The sequence below is a fragment of the Saccoglossus kowalevskii genome, chromosome 4, assembly GCF_978046115.1.
Source record: "Saccoglossus kowalevskii chromosome 4, keSacKowa6.1, whole genome shotgun sequence".
Classification (NCBI taxonomy): domain Eukaryota; kingdom Metazoa; phylum Hemichordata; class Enteropneusta; family Harrimaniidae; genus Saccoglossus; species Saccoglossus kowalevskii.
In genome coordinates, this window is record NC_140644.1 from 12218115 (window position 1) to 12232392 (window position 14278).

Genomic DNA, 14278 nt, shown 5'->3' on the forward strand with positions numbered 1-14278 from the left:
CTGCAATGGCTGCTGCAATCAAGATTGTCGTGTTCAACAAAAGTTTTTTGTGAGTGTTAACTTTTTTCCTTAGACAGTGAAAATCTGGCAATCGTCGCGGCGAGTTGGAAAGTTTTTGAATTTGTATATCATGCCATTCGTATTTTGTCGGTGAACTGTGGTAGGGTAATAATATTGACACAGTATAATAGCTAAAGTTTTCTTTTAGTTTTTTTTTTTAATTTCATCAAGGAGTCCTTTACATTCTAAAGATTTTTGTTTTACTGCTATGACAACGGTCTCACAAGGCTCTCGGACCGCAAAATGCCCGGCGTTTTTTTATTGTTAGTGTTACACGACGAAAAGACAATCACAAGAAGAAAGAATAACAAAGAAAGAACAAGTACAGTTAGTCATGAATATAGTATGTCATTGCCACTAACGAACACTGTTTGTTTTGTTTGTTTGGCTTTATTTTTACAGACTATAATATTGCTCAATTGAAAAATACTTCTAAATTACTTATAAAGTTAAATAAAAATAAAGTCTTATTTTCAGTATGACAATTAAATATGATTTTTTCCAATCACATAATTAAAAATGGCACTTTCATTCAAGTCATAATGACCTGTGGGTAAATGGTGTTTGTCTTTCTACATCAACAGTAGCAAGTGTGTAATTGTTTTAAAATGCTCCTCACAAAGAGTATACGAATCGTCTTCTCTAATTGTCCACGTTATACAACAATAATTTACAGCCAAATAATTATGCAAAATACTGAATGGAAATAGTTTTGTCACTGTGTCCGGTATGATCCAGTGCAGTCTAAGATAATTTCTCCAAATTTGTAAATTTTGTTCTGCAATTTCAAGGTTATTGTGCACATAAAAAATGTCATTTACACTAGTAGCCCGCCTCATCCACTGAAATACCTCTGGAATAACTCTTTCCAAAAAACCGACTTGATATCAAGGAGGAACAAGTTATCCTTTCAGATGCAATAGATCGCATTTCTCTTACTTGCAATCAACTATGCAATTTTTTTTATAGAAAATTGGAATTTGCCAGCAAGTTTTCTAAATTATAATTGTTGATAAACTCGGTCAAAAAATCAGTTCCAGCTCTGCAAAGTATTCCACGGTTAGAAACAAATCATTTTGCTGAATCAATATCAGCTACCAAAAAATTTGTGTCAACCGCATATTAGGGTAGTTTTAGTTGATTATTACAAATATGTTTATTTTGTCTGATCTGGACTGCCAGCAATTCTCCTGCAAAGAATATGGGATAAAGAGTCTTCTTGTCTGGTTCCCAGGAAGATCATTTTCTACAACATTAATCTAAATTAATTTGAAAGCGAGGCCATGAAATAAGATTTATTCGTGCTTTTGATGTTTATATATGTCATCCTCACTTCCACTATCAGTCTTCTCAATTCCCACATTGTCAAATACCACCATATCTGTCTGCTGTGTCTTGTCCCTTTGTCTAGCTTCCTTGTCTTTGGCCCATTCCCGTTCATCCACTTTCAAAGTTAGCAGAACAGCAATTCCACCAATGACGTAAATCAACGCTGATAACGCGAAAATCTTCTGCCATTGTTCACGCGTATTCTAAAACAACAAAATATTGAATTAAAAGTGGTTTAACTATTTTTCGTGTGCTACCAAAGGGTGTGAGTGTCTACAGACAGTTATATATGCGAATGTACTGACTTGGTTGTCTAGACATAATTTTATCGAAATATATGTTATCCATGACGCGTAAGTTGCTTTCACTGCCATATATCATTCAGTTTAGCAAGTACATACATTTCGGTTTTTAGGATTGACATATTATCCCATAATCGCAGACGTCATCATCAATGATGATTCGTGATTCTATATATGGACTATCTCAGGTCTAGTATCAGATCTGGGAGTATTTACCTCCTCCGCTGTTGCTGCGCCAACAACCAAAGGTGAGAGCGATCCAGCAATACTACCAGCTGTGTTCGTAATGCCGAATAAAATACCACCAAATTTGGGTGCAATCTCAACGTGGTTAACTTTAAAACCAGGTGTGCCACATCCACTGAAAGCAGAAGATATTGTGATGAACAAAACTGCCAGCCCACGATTACAGCCGATCTGTCCACCCATCATCAAGAAAACAGCCGGTAAGAACATACCTGAAAATACACGTTAAGTTTGTATCATAACTTATTCATTATAATAAAAAAAACATAATCCTCCACAAGATCGTTTACCATTTGTTGATATCCAAAGCTTAGATTTAGACATTTCGTAATATTACTGCTGAATGCTATAGCGTGGCGTGTATAGGCCGTGCACTGTAAAACTCGTATGTTTGCATTTCTGCTATGACAACGTTGTTCTATTAATAGGGGCACATACATGTATATTTAATAACAGCAGCAAACAACAATTGTATCGCTATTTTATCTTCTGATGCGATCGTGCGCAAAGCGTAAACAAATACAACGGCGTATAATTCCTCAATGCAATTAATATTGTGAGGTTATTACGAGGATACCGAAAAGTATGCACGAAGACAGCTGAGGTCTATGCAACCGTGTACTGTCTGAGTGCATACTTTGCGGCATCCTCGTAATCACCTTATCATTATACATTTTTTCCTCCAAAGGATACATCGTGGGGATGCCGAAATCAAAAAAGTTTATAACAGATTGAGCAAACTTCTTTCTATAGGGTCAAACTCGGGGGGGCTGCCATGTTTGTTTTTATTTTAAGAGGACGCGCGTAATCGTTCCATAAGTGGATACGCATATAGCAGTCATTACCCAATGACGTCAGTACTCTTCTCACTTGGATTGTTGACATAATGTATCTCTGTCTGGTATAGTCCGCTAACCAACCGTAAAATATTGTAAACGTCCAAAGACCAAGTGATGATAAAGAAGACATGAAACCGTTCTATATGTGAAAGAAAATACATGTTTTTAATTACACTGGTTGTCGTAATGTTATTGAACTGGGTACGCCAAGTGTGACAAGAACGCATACACCAGAACCCAAACTTACCGCTCCCAGGTTGAAGCCAAGTATTTGATCCATGTATTGCGGAAGACTTGTCAGTAGAGTATAGCTACCCCAGTTGCTGCAAAAGTGACCAATTGTGAGGCCCCACACCTGTGGTGATTTGAATATGGAGAGCCAAGGAACTCGCCAACCCTGAAAAAAGACAAAGAATTTAATTCTATGAGATATATTTTACATTGAAAACTCTTGGCAGCGCTTCGCTAAAGAACGTTATACCTTCACAGAAGAACTATATAAGTATAAATTTACTCACGGAGTTCACACAATGATAATGGCAGAAGATTATTATATTTCTGAACAGTACCAATGGAATGGAGTAGTATGGAGTGAAGTGGTAAATGGAAAGTGTACAACCACCAACATGGCGCCCACCAGTGCTAGATAAACATGTATTCATTGACAGTTGCTAGAGAAAGTCTCTTTGTCTAAACTGGTTTTGGCATTCAATAATGACAGCAAAAATGTTAATATTCAGCGTGTCTGAACATTCCTTGATTCAAAAGATTTGTCACTGATGTGAAGAGAGCGATTCGCTCACATCTTTAAGTGATTTGCATCAAGGCTTTAATTGTTGCTGCATTGAATGCATGCGATACTAGTAAAAGCCTAAGCAAAGCATGTGAAGAACCTTAAGATTAGATGTGGTGGCAATGCTGATATATGTTTAAATCATTAACGACCATTAATTTAATAAATCACAATAATTTTTTGTTATTTACCGATTTCTTCACGTTGGTAGTAATGGAGTTTACAATATAACTTCTTTCTTCTTCAGAGATCCTAGGATGAGAATCTGGAATATCCCATATTAGGAGAAACCAAAAAACACACCAGCATAGCGATATTATGCCTAAACAGAAAAAAAGACACACTCGCGTAATTTTTCTTATACACGTGTTTGAAAAAATTGATAAAGAATCAATAATAGCTGGAAATGTGTTCTACATGTGTTCAAAAATACCGTGTAAGTTTAAATCTCTGATGATACGTATGAATGATAATGATAAATCGTCTAAATGTCGCATATTTGAGAAAATTCTTTGCGATATTGCCAATGAATGCTCTTTGGCGATTACATACACTGAGGTGGATATATTTTTTCCGAAAATCGGAAAGTATGTAATGTAATAATCACACACCGACTCATGCAACCAGTCAATATTTTTTTTAATATTTAACACAACATTGATGAACTTACCAAATACGTAAAAACAAGATTCCCAACCTAGTGTGACAGACAGCACACCTGACAATGACATAGCAGCGATGCTTCCCCAGTTTGCACCTATAATACAGAATAGTATGAATGCAATAGAATGATATTTTGAATATCGAGTACGGAATGCATTAAGATGGTGAACCTATCAGATGCTATGTTGGGGTAATTGATGATCAAACTGCAATCCATCTTGCACATACGAACAGAGACTATTTTTTATGTGTAAGTTATGGCCGTTCATTGGCGAGATTTGGACAAGATACTAATGCAGCGTTTTGTTTTCACTTCTATTATCTTTTGATTTTTCTTATTTTGAAATAAAAAATGATGTTCTCGATGACTGGTACACATTTTTGTGACCCCTTTTCGGGGACTGATACAAACACTCGTGTCTGATGACGTCAATCTAAAAGAAAATTATATAATATATAGGTATAAACCTATGATTATGTTTTATGTTTTGTCAGGTTGATCTGATCAGGGTTGTGAACAATTGGAACACATAGGAACATGTTTAGTGGTTGGTTTAAGGGGTCATATGATGGAATCCGGGGAACTGGGAACTGGGAACACTTTATTGTTGTCCATTCTCCTTATTAAATTAACACTATTTTATTTTACAGTTTTTTTGGCGTCCAAGTGAGTCAGGTTTAATTGTGTCCATCGGATGAACTATTGGTGCATTTACTTCGATCGAGAAGCTCGAGACTGTTATTGGGTGCATATTATGGGTTGATATGTAGGGACTGGAATTATGTAATAATAATTTCTGTACAAGGCTTCTAGCATGCTTTAACCCTCGCAATTTCATTATAAAAGTATAATTTGTTGATAATAAAAAATATATTAAGAAAGGAAATATCTAACAAAACCATTTCTTGTTTGAATTGTTCTTTGTCTCGATACGTTTGTGTATGGTATTCGTTTCTATTGTACCGTAATACAAATCTTTTCTATATCTCGAGACCTATTGACCTTGTTGACATTTTTTATTCATCTTATGTAACAAGCACATTTTTACTAATTCGATGAAGTTGATCTATATGTATGTGAGAATCATTCAAGCAATTGTAGATATCAACATAACACCTGGATGCAACTGTTTATTACTTGTAATTATTACCTTCGTGTTTTTGCTTGTGGGCGCCCCTTTGTAAAGTTCTTCGTGACATTATATCGAATCATTTAGGCATTTAGAAACTCGTGTTTAATCCTTTATAATTTATCAGGAGATCATGCATAAGAATTGACTTCGAATTTTGCAATACAATTTCCCAAGATGTTAGGGAACGATGTGTGCCACAGTCATATAAAAAAAACATGTCACAGACAAACTAAAACGACATTTTAATTGTACCTTAGCGACCGGCAAGGGAGATAAGGTGTTATCGCAATATTTCCGATATTGCCACTCATTCACACGTATATATCATTAAGATCAGAGCAATTCGCATATTTGTGTATGGCATTGAAAACCTAACCTTCGCGGTTCAACGTCCACCAGGGCAAAATACATTATCCTTACAGCATGCAATCCTACTCCTACGAACCAATGACACTGTAAATAAGCTAAAACTGGAAAACAGCAAAACAGCAAACTAACTAGTTGTCTAGGGTTTTACTCCCGTTTTTTTTATGTAGTTACTAATCTTAACCTTAAACCTGAGTGTTCAGGGTAGTTTCATCTTCAATGTGTGCACAATGAATACATACTAATAGACGAAGTAAACGAACAATGGAGGCCGTCGCGTCGCGCTCTGTTCGATATGCGCGACGACCACCACCCTTTAAGAATCACCACACAAGGAATAACAGATGTTATTTCAACCCTTTTTTTCTCTCGCACTCTGGGTGTACCACCTACCAGAATTGCTGAAAGATATCAGTCTGCTTCTCTCTAGAGGTGGCGCCCATTTACCCCACATTCCATACGATGATGGGAAAACTGGACCCTGTAATGACAGTACACGTTTCTGTGGTTAATTATTATGAAATATTACGATTTCAATGAAATAACAGAAAATTCGTCTGAGTATAATTCAATGAAACAGTCAACTTATAAATCAGTTTGTTGTAAAACACGATACTCTATGTCGACTGACTTTCAAAAATATTTTAATATACACCTGGCAAAATCCTAAGAGAAACCGACAAGTGAAAATGGCTCCAAAACCAAGCCAAGCTGCAGCCGGTGTGAGCATTGTTAATATGGCACAGAATAAAATGCTGCCACCATACACACGCATTGCTCCGAATTTTCTTTCAAGCCATCCTCCCGGAATCTGTGTAATCGTGTAACCATAGTAGAAAGCTCCAAGCAGAATTCCTTCTTGGTAACTACTCCAGTTGAAATCTCCCGTCTAGTAATATATAACGTTAGTTTATAACATGTCTCAATACTTTCCAATAATATATATACATGTATAGTCAAATCTACATGGATTGATCCGTTCATCTAATTTACATATACAAACATATGAGCATGAAATACAAGATTTGTTATATTATACTATAGTGATAATTATGATTTACAGCAGAAACTGAAAAATATGATATTTTGTACTTCATCTTATACTGTCTTGGAATATTTCTTTTTGTTTTGATTTCTTAATACAAACAATTAAGGTAGAGATGCATGTTTGTGAGCCCTTGGGAGTGATTTTTTTTTATTTTTTGTTTTTTATTATCTAAACAGTCTTGGCAATATACTGTTAAATTTTGGAGAATTGTGAATAGTGGAACATACTCAAAAAACGATTTTAAAATATAGATAACAGGTGCAAACATTCTCTCTTTTGAATGCTTAGCAAGATTTAGCAAGGCTGTACATAAATAATAAAAAAGAAACATGGTGAAATAAAAGAAATGACGGGATCTCCATATTATGCACTATATTTTAACAAAACGATAATACATTTAAATTTGGAACTGTTACAGCCATTTGTATTATGAGCATTAGCACACTTCTTACTGAGTGAATTGTTATGCAAATTAGCAATTATCTCAGCTTCTTTTTAGTGCACATCCCAGAACTTAAAAAAAATAGCTCCAGTTTTCAAGACGGCACTTTCTTCATAGTAAACAGATGTACCCACAAACCAAGTTTGACAGGAAACAGAAGCATGGTTTAGGAGCTATTTTTTTTAAATCACTTTTGACCAAAAAAGCACATTTTTGTGCATATTTCAAACTACAGTGTCCATAAAAAAAATACTAAAAATTTTTAAAATTCATACAATGTGCTTTCTGAAAATATATAGTTTTGTGGACCAGGGAGGTCATCTTGGTTTCCTAATTAACTAATTAAAATACCTGTCAGGTAAACAGCATCTCTACCTTAAAGCGGGGGAGTCGTAACCTGCGCATGCGTCAGATGGCCATGGCGTTTCATTGTTTACAAACAAGCGTCTACCCATGAGGCTTTGCGTTTTAACGTGTGTTGTTATCGTCGCTCCCGCTTTAAACAAATGTATGATACGCGATTAACAAATAAACGACTGTTGGACAATTTGAGGTGGGTCCGTCAGTGCCTAGAAAAAACTGCTCTTGAGTTCAATATTAAATTCCATATTCACCGTAAAATTTACGTATGACAAGCCGATGTAGGTATGTCCTTACCTCTTCCTCCTCAGTGACGGTTGCATTTATACCACATTCGTCTGCACTATCCTGTGCATCGCTGTCATGCCCAGTACTATTCACCATGGCAACGATGGCAACACTGAGATTATTTCGCATCGTGTATGCATTCAGCATTCCAAAGAAAAACCAGATTGCCAGCACGTGACGGGCTGCTATCAGGTCTGAAACCTTAATTAACAAAAACAAATTATATACTAGTATATTTACGTTAATCACGCTATAACATGACAACTCGTATATTGTGCTCGTTCATGTCCTCTTACACAAGTCTGAAGCAATCTGAAATCAGACACATGAAATTTAAAACTAAACTGGCACAAACTGTTTGATCTTTACTCTTGCGTACTTTAGGATGGCGAATGCGAACGATTGTTAATAGTACGTGACCCAAATCAATAGAATCGCGATACAAATAAGAATATAATCAAACGGTGATCTGAATTCGATCAATGAGCGACTCGAATGTGACAAGTGGTTGAAGCGCGGTGGTCGTCGCGCAGCGCTTGTTCGAATTTCATGTAAATGTATTTTACACGCGTTGTAAACGTCGTTATTAGTCCCATATCGAACACGACGCGGCGCGACGACTGCTGCCCTTTAAATTAAATAATAATAATAAATGATAATAAAATAAATGCGACTGATTGTACTAATATTTACTAAATGGGGGGGGGGGGGGCTCTTGAATCCAGCCCAGACCCAAAAAAGTAAATTATGAAATACAAAAACAGTGAAAATTCTCTACATTTTGAATATGAAGAAAAATTCTTTGCATACGAACACCTGATTAGGCACAAAATCTATAACACGTTCTCGCGTTATTTGAAACTGTTATTTTCATCCGACTCAGTAGCCAATCAGCGAGGATTTATAGTTGAACGAAAATTTAATCAATACGCGTCATTGAACGACTCAAATATAATCATAGCCTAGTGCAATCAACGTGCTACCCGAATTCAATCAGTGGGAGACCCGAATGCGATAATGAATGCGTTGCCCGAAATGGTCCAGGGGCCACTAGAAGACAAGGATGCGATAAATGCGCATGACCCGAATGCGACGAGGTGCGCGTGACTCTAAAGCAATAAATGGGCAACTGGAATACAAGAACCCCAAAGCAACAGTGACTTGGAGACCTAAGTATGCGCAGTTACTCTTAGACTAGCTGCATGTATTACAAAACAATGATAGAAAAAAAGTCCGAAATTGAACAAATATCACAGACGAAGAAACAAAATTCACACACACATTTTCTAATATAAACGGCGATTTTGAAAGCATTTAATTTTTTAGTTAAATTTTTCGCTGTTTACTTTCATAGATTTAGCCACAAATCCGGTAGTTTTGAAAATTTACAAAGGTTTCAATCCAATATCCCTATAATTCTCGGTAAGTAACTTCGCCACGCATGTTAATATAAATTTACGGACCGGTTAGTGTTTTTTTTATGCCCTTTGAATTCGGGGGGTTAAAAGGGCATGTATTTACGAACAATTTGATTATCTGCCCAATATAACTATCAATGTACCGACAAATGTGCTCTTGACATTTTTATGGTTATTATACATGTACCTATCAATGAAGGTCATCTTCATATCATTAGAACACTCGAGTTTTAGCCACACATAAAGGGATGCACTGTGTTCAAATTTACAATCAATGTTGTTTACGACTACTGCGCAGACAGAAGTACTGTCTAGTTAGGCTTACCTTATTTCTTCTGAAGGTTCGCAGATTCATGCTTTCACCCGCTTGATATACTCGATTTTCGAATCAAATTCTTAGCCGAGTCTTCCCGGACCAATCAGAAAATGCTTGCTCTGAATTGGCGTGTTGAGATTGGGAGATACAATTTTGTGAATAAACACATGTGCGGTGCAGCCGATACAGGTATTGCCTTCGAACAGAGAAGAAACGTTCACAAAAAAGACATTTCACAAAAGAAGTGCACAAATGTGTAGAGAAGAATAAACCGAATACCGTTTTCCCTAGATGCAGAAAGACGCTACTGTTCCAAGTCATTAAACGTAACGGGAGGTCAGAGGTAAAACTGGCGGATGTATACAATAATGCTTCAAAACACGCTTGAGATGTACATTGGCTCTAAAATGTAGTTCCCGTTTCCTTGATTCAAAAACAACCGCCCTGGGAGTATTGAGCTAATTCACAAATCATATATATACAGGACCCTTAATATCGCATCTTGTGTGGAGTAAACATGAATTTGACCTTTACATTGTATTTTGAAAATACAACCTAATGTGAAATTTTGTATATTGCAGGTAGTAAGAGAGTTAACAATGATGATAATATGAAATAAATACGTTTATAAACTATTGTGGCAAAATACTCCTGTGTTTGTAGTTTACACATTTCTATTTTGACCACGTGTTTTGGAAGCAACTAAACTGTTGTTTTATATCAAAAAATTATGTTAGTTAAAGCGCGGTGGTCGTCGCGCTGCGCATGTGCGACATTTGTGTTGATAAACATTGATTTTCCCACAATCCAAGGCGCTCTTCAAATGGAAATCACAAGTATGAGCTTTGCCCTGGGCGCGTCTTGCACTGAATACCGCTGGTGACTCCTGCGATACCTTTCAATCACCAAAAAATTACCCAATTAAAGCTTAAAAACGTCTCAGTTCGTACTCGTTGATCTGCGCAACAGTCAAAGTCCCCATCTTTGTTTATATGAGACCCATATATCTCGCGCATGCGTGGCGCGACGACTACCGCCCTTTAACGAGCGAATTACGCTCACTGCAGCTTCCAGTCGTTGCTATGCAGTGATCGTTATGCGTATGTCCCGACCTATAGTTATTCGTGTGTTATCACTGTATTTACGGTTAGCTCTCGCACGGCACGTCTGAGATAATACTTCATAATGGTGATATGTCAACACATTTGTCCGGCTTTACGGAAATTAATAATGACAAACGAACACGTTCCAACGTCAATGTGGATCACGAATAACAACGTCTAAATATATAGAGCAGCAGAGTGACGGTGTACGTAAATTATAACAACTGCAAAGTTACAAGATGAACGAAAGTTTCAGACGCCATTTGCATCTGATGAGTATTTTTTTCATAGTTATTCTTGCTGCGAAAAAAAGTGGATATGAAATCAGTACTTGGAGTAGCACATCGTGCAAGGTTGCGTGGTAATGGTAGTCTCGGCAAGATGAACTATTATTTATTGGTTTACCACAAAAAAAAAATGCAAGATGGGAAAAGCTGGGACGGAAACATCGCACAACATAGCAAGAATCTTCTTTCGAAAGAGGTGACAAAACCGACAAGACTAGGTAGTGATGCCTAACTATACCCATACTGTTTTAGATGATTTGGAAGTCAAATACAGAACCGTACTTGATATGTACATGGAAGGTACTAACGTTAATACCTTCCATGATATGTGCAATGACATTTTGAAAAAAGTGGAAATCATGAAAAGCTGGATTTGTAACGTTTATTGTTACAAGACTGTTTTATCCAGTGTGTTCTTCATAGCCTCAGACTCAGGTGCATAGGACGCACTCGTGTAGTGTATCTTCAATATTGAAGGGGTTATCGCTAGCGCGAGTATTGAGTTCCAAGCGACGATAACAAGTCAACGCACGCTAAAAAACGCAAAGGCCCATGGGTAGATGCATGTTTGTAAACAGCGACACGCTATGGCCGTCTGTCGCGTGGACAGGTAGCGTTAAAGTGCGATGGTCGTCGCGCTGCGTCCTGTTCGATGTGGGACTCATAGCGACGTACACAGCGCGTGTAAAATACATTGTTTGCTTACAAGAAATTCGAACACGCTCTGCGCGACGACCAGCGCCCTTTAAAGCGGGGGAGTCGTCACCTGCGTATGCGTCAGATGGCTATAGCGTGTCATTGTTTACAAACAAGCGTTTACCCATGAGCCTTTGCGTTTTTAGCGTGTGTTGTTATCGTCGCTTGGGACGTGCGTGCGCAGGTGTCGACCCTCCCGATTTAAGGTTCGGAAAGACGGGATACAATCTATATATGGTCTTTCGTATAACAGTGTTTTTTACGGAAGCCAATTCGGTGTGGCTGGACTTAACCGTATGCAGCAACGTCCAAGACCGCACTAATCACGCTATCATCAAACTACGAGTAACTCCGAATGTTAAAATTTGAAGCGCGGTGGTCGTCGCGCAGCGCGTGTTCCAATTTCATGTAAATAAACAATGTATTTTACGGCGTTGTATACGTCGCTATAATAATAATAATAATGTTTATTTCCAAAGTACCATAGGCCGCCGGCCCTAAGTACACTAAGTACATTTCTAGTATATGCTGTCACAGGTTACACATGGTAAAGATTTTAAACAAAAATTAAATACAATAGTTAGATATCATTAAGAATTACTTCCTCTAACAACGTTTCTCTATTAAGAAAAGAATAAAATAAATATTTAGCACAATTTCTAACAGTTTGTGGATTTTTGTTGGTCATTAGGTTAATGAACTGGTGTTGTAGGCGGGGCTGCTTAGTGTATATGTTTGGAATATAGCGCTGCCTCAGCTCGTCGTAGGCGGGACAGAGAAGTAAAAAATGAAACTCATCTTCAACCCCACTACGACAAACTGGACAGATCCTGTTGGTCTCGGTATGTTTAGGCGGCGTCCCTTTTCAATCATTAAACTATGTGATGATGTTCTGAATTTTAACATAGCAAGTCGAAAAACTGTTTTCATTTCAATTATAAGATACGATTCCAGTTCCAGGTTACGTTTTTATAGTTTATATGAAGTTAATCTTTCAAATAAGTCTACAACACCACACCATTTTTGGAGATCGATGTCAAAACACCGCTGACGAAACAAGCCAAGAAACGCATTTTCATCATGTACCACAAATCTCCAAATCCGTAACTAAATAGTATTTTTCTCGCTACCCCATTGCTTTATTGAAACAATTTTTGTAACAAATATTTTAAAACACAGAGAAATAGACACTGGTCCAATTTTACATATAATAACCATTAGTGCATGGAGCGCTTTTGTTGCCTGATCTGCTAGATGTTGTTGGCATAATGACCAAGAACCACGTAGTGAGAATTTTATACCCAAATAAACGTAATACGGCACTACTTCAATTATTTTTCCATCGTATCGCCACTGCTCGTATCTTCGTAACGGTCCTCCATTTCTAAAAACTATTACATTGGTTTTGGTTAAATTAACTCTCAAATGATAATTATCACAATATGATTTCAACTTATTGTAATCTTTGCAATCCAATTGCATTGTAAGACATCAAAACTAAATCATCCGCAAAAAGAAGATAAAATAACTTAATTAAACCCACAGAACAACCAGAACTATCACGTAAAAGCTTGTCTTCTACGTGGAGGTCATTTATAAAAAAAAAAAAGAATTGTAAATACATAGAGCTAAGAATGGAATACATTTTACCTCTAATACCTGCTTTACCAAGTTTGAAAAATAAAGCTACCCGATTGACTCGGTCGAATGCTTTTTCGAAGTCAATAAAAGCACAACAGAAACGTCCCCGTTTAGTTGCAAGATGTTTTTGTACCAATGTGTGAATAATAAATACGTTGTCTATGTGCTATAGCCTGCCCTGAAACCCGCTTGTTTTTCTCTAGTAAATTCAATAATTTCATCCCATTTATGTAGCCTATTGTATAAAATTCTATTGACAATTTTACTTAATATTGGTAGTAATGTGATACCCCGATAATTACAAGCCTTATTCCTAGAATCATTTTTATGTATCGGGAATACAATACCTTCACACCATTGCTTAGGGGAAATGGTTGTATCGAAAATACTGTTGAAGATGCCATGTAATAATTGAATTAATTGAGGAGAGCAAAATTTGTAAAATTCAGGCGGTATGCCATCGCTGCCTCGTGATTTACCAAATTTCAACTGTAATTTGGTTCTCGTGTGAGTAGTTAAAATTACCATCCTGGACAGCAGATTCAATACTGCTCCACAAATTGTCGTGCTCAGTGTTTTTTCCACATTAATAACTGGATTAAATAAAGAATTGAAATAATTAAACCATTCAGTTGGCCTAATTGAGGGTGGTGTGGGCTCGTCTGCATTTCGGAAGAATCCCCAAAACTTTTTGCTATCACTGTCACGAGCGGCTTTTTCTAACTCGGGTATTTGATTATTTTGATAGACCTTTTTCTTTTTTATAAGCATATCGCTGTATTCTTTTTTGCTAGTACGAAATTGTCGTAGTTTTCTTTGTAAATCTAACTTAGCGTTATTGCATTCAGTATCAAACCACCTAGCACAGTGAATGCTTACACTCTTGTTATTCTGGCGCCTGCGTGGTCGAGTATTCATGAATAAATCTGATAGTTTAGAGAGCCCCAT

The 14278-nt window shown here is 36.9% G+C and overlaps 1 protein-coding gene across 1 annotated transcript; it reads right to left on the reverse strand.

The window, feature by feature from the left end:
- Window positions 1-1355: 1355 nt before the first annotated feature.
- Window positions 1356-14278, reverse strand: LOC100367520 (sialin-like). The gene is made up of 10 exons (XM_085498242.1): window positions 13856-14278; window positions 7879-8070; window positions 6387-6620; window positions 6125-6212; window positions 4240-4326; window positions 3761-3891; window positions 3024-3173; window positions 2783-2915; window positions 1908-2149; window positions 1356-1592 (listed from the first exon to the last, which is right to left on the reverse strand). Exons 1-10 carry the CDS (start codon window positions 14276-14278, stop codon window positions 1356-1358), a joined length of 1917 nt encoding a protein of 638 aa, XP_085354368.1.

Coding starts and splice junctions, on each gene's coding strand:
- LOC100367520 (XM_085498242.1), bottom strand. CDS start 14,278: ATGGGGCTCTCTAAACTATCAGATTTATTCATGAATACTCGACCACGC. Junction 6,621..7,878: donor CCGTCACTGAGGAGGAAGAG/GTAAGGACATAC, acceptor ATATATTACTAG/ACGGGAGATTTCAACTGGAG. Junction 2,150..2,782: donor AAGAGTACTGACGTCATTGG/GTAATGACTGCT, acceptor GTGTATTTTCAG/GTATGTTCTTACCGGCTGTT.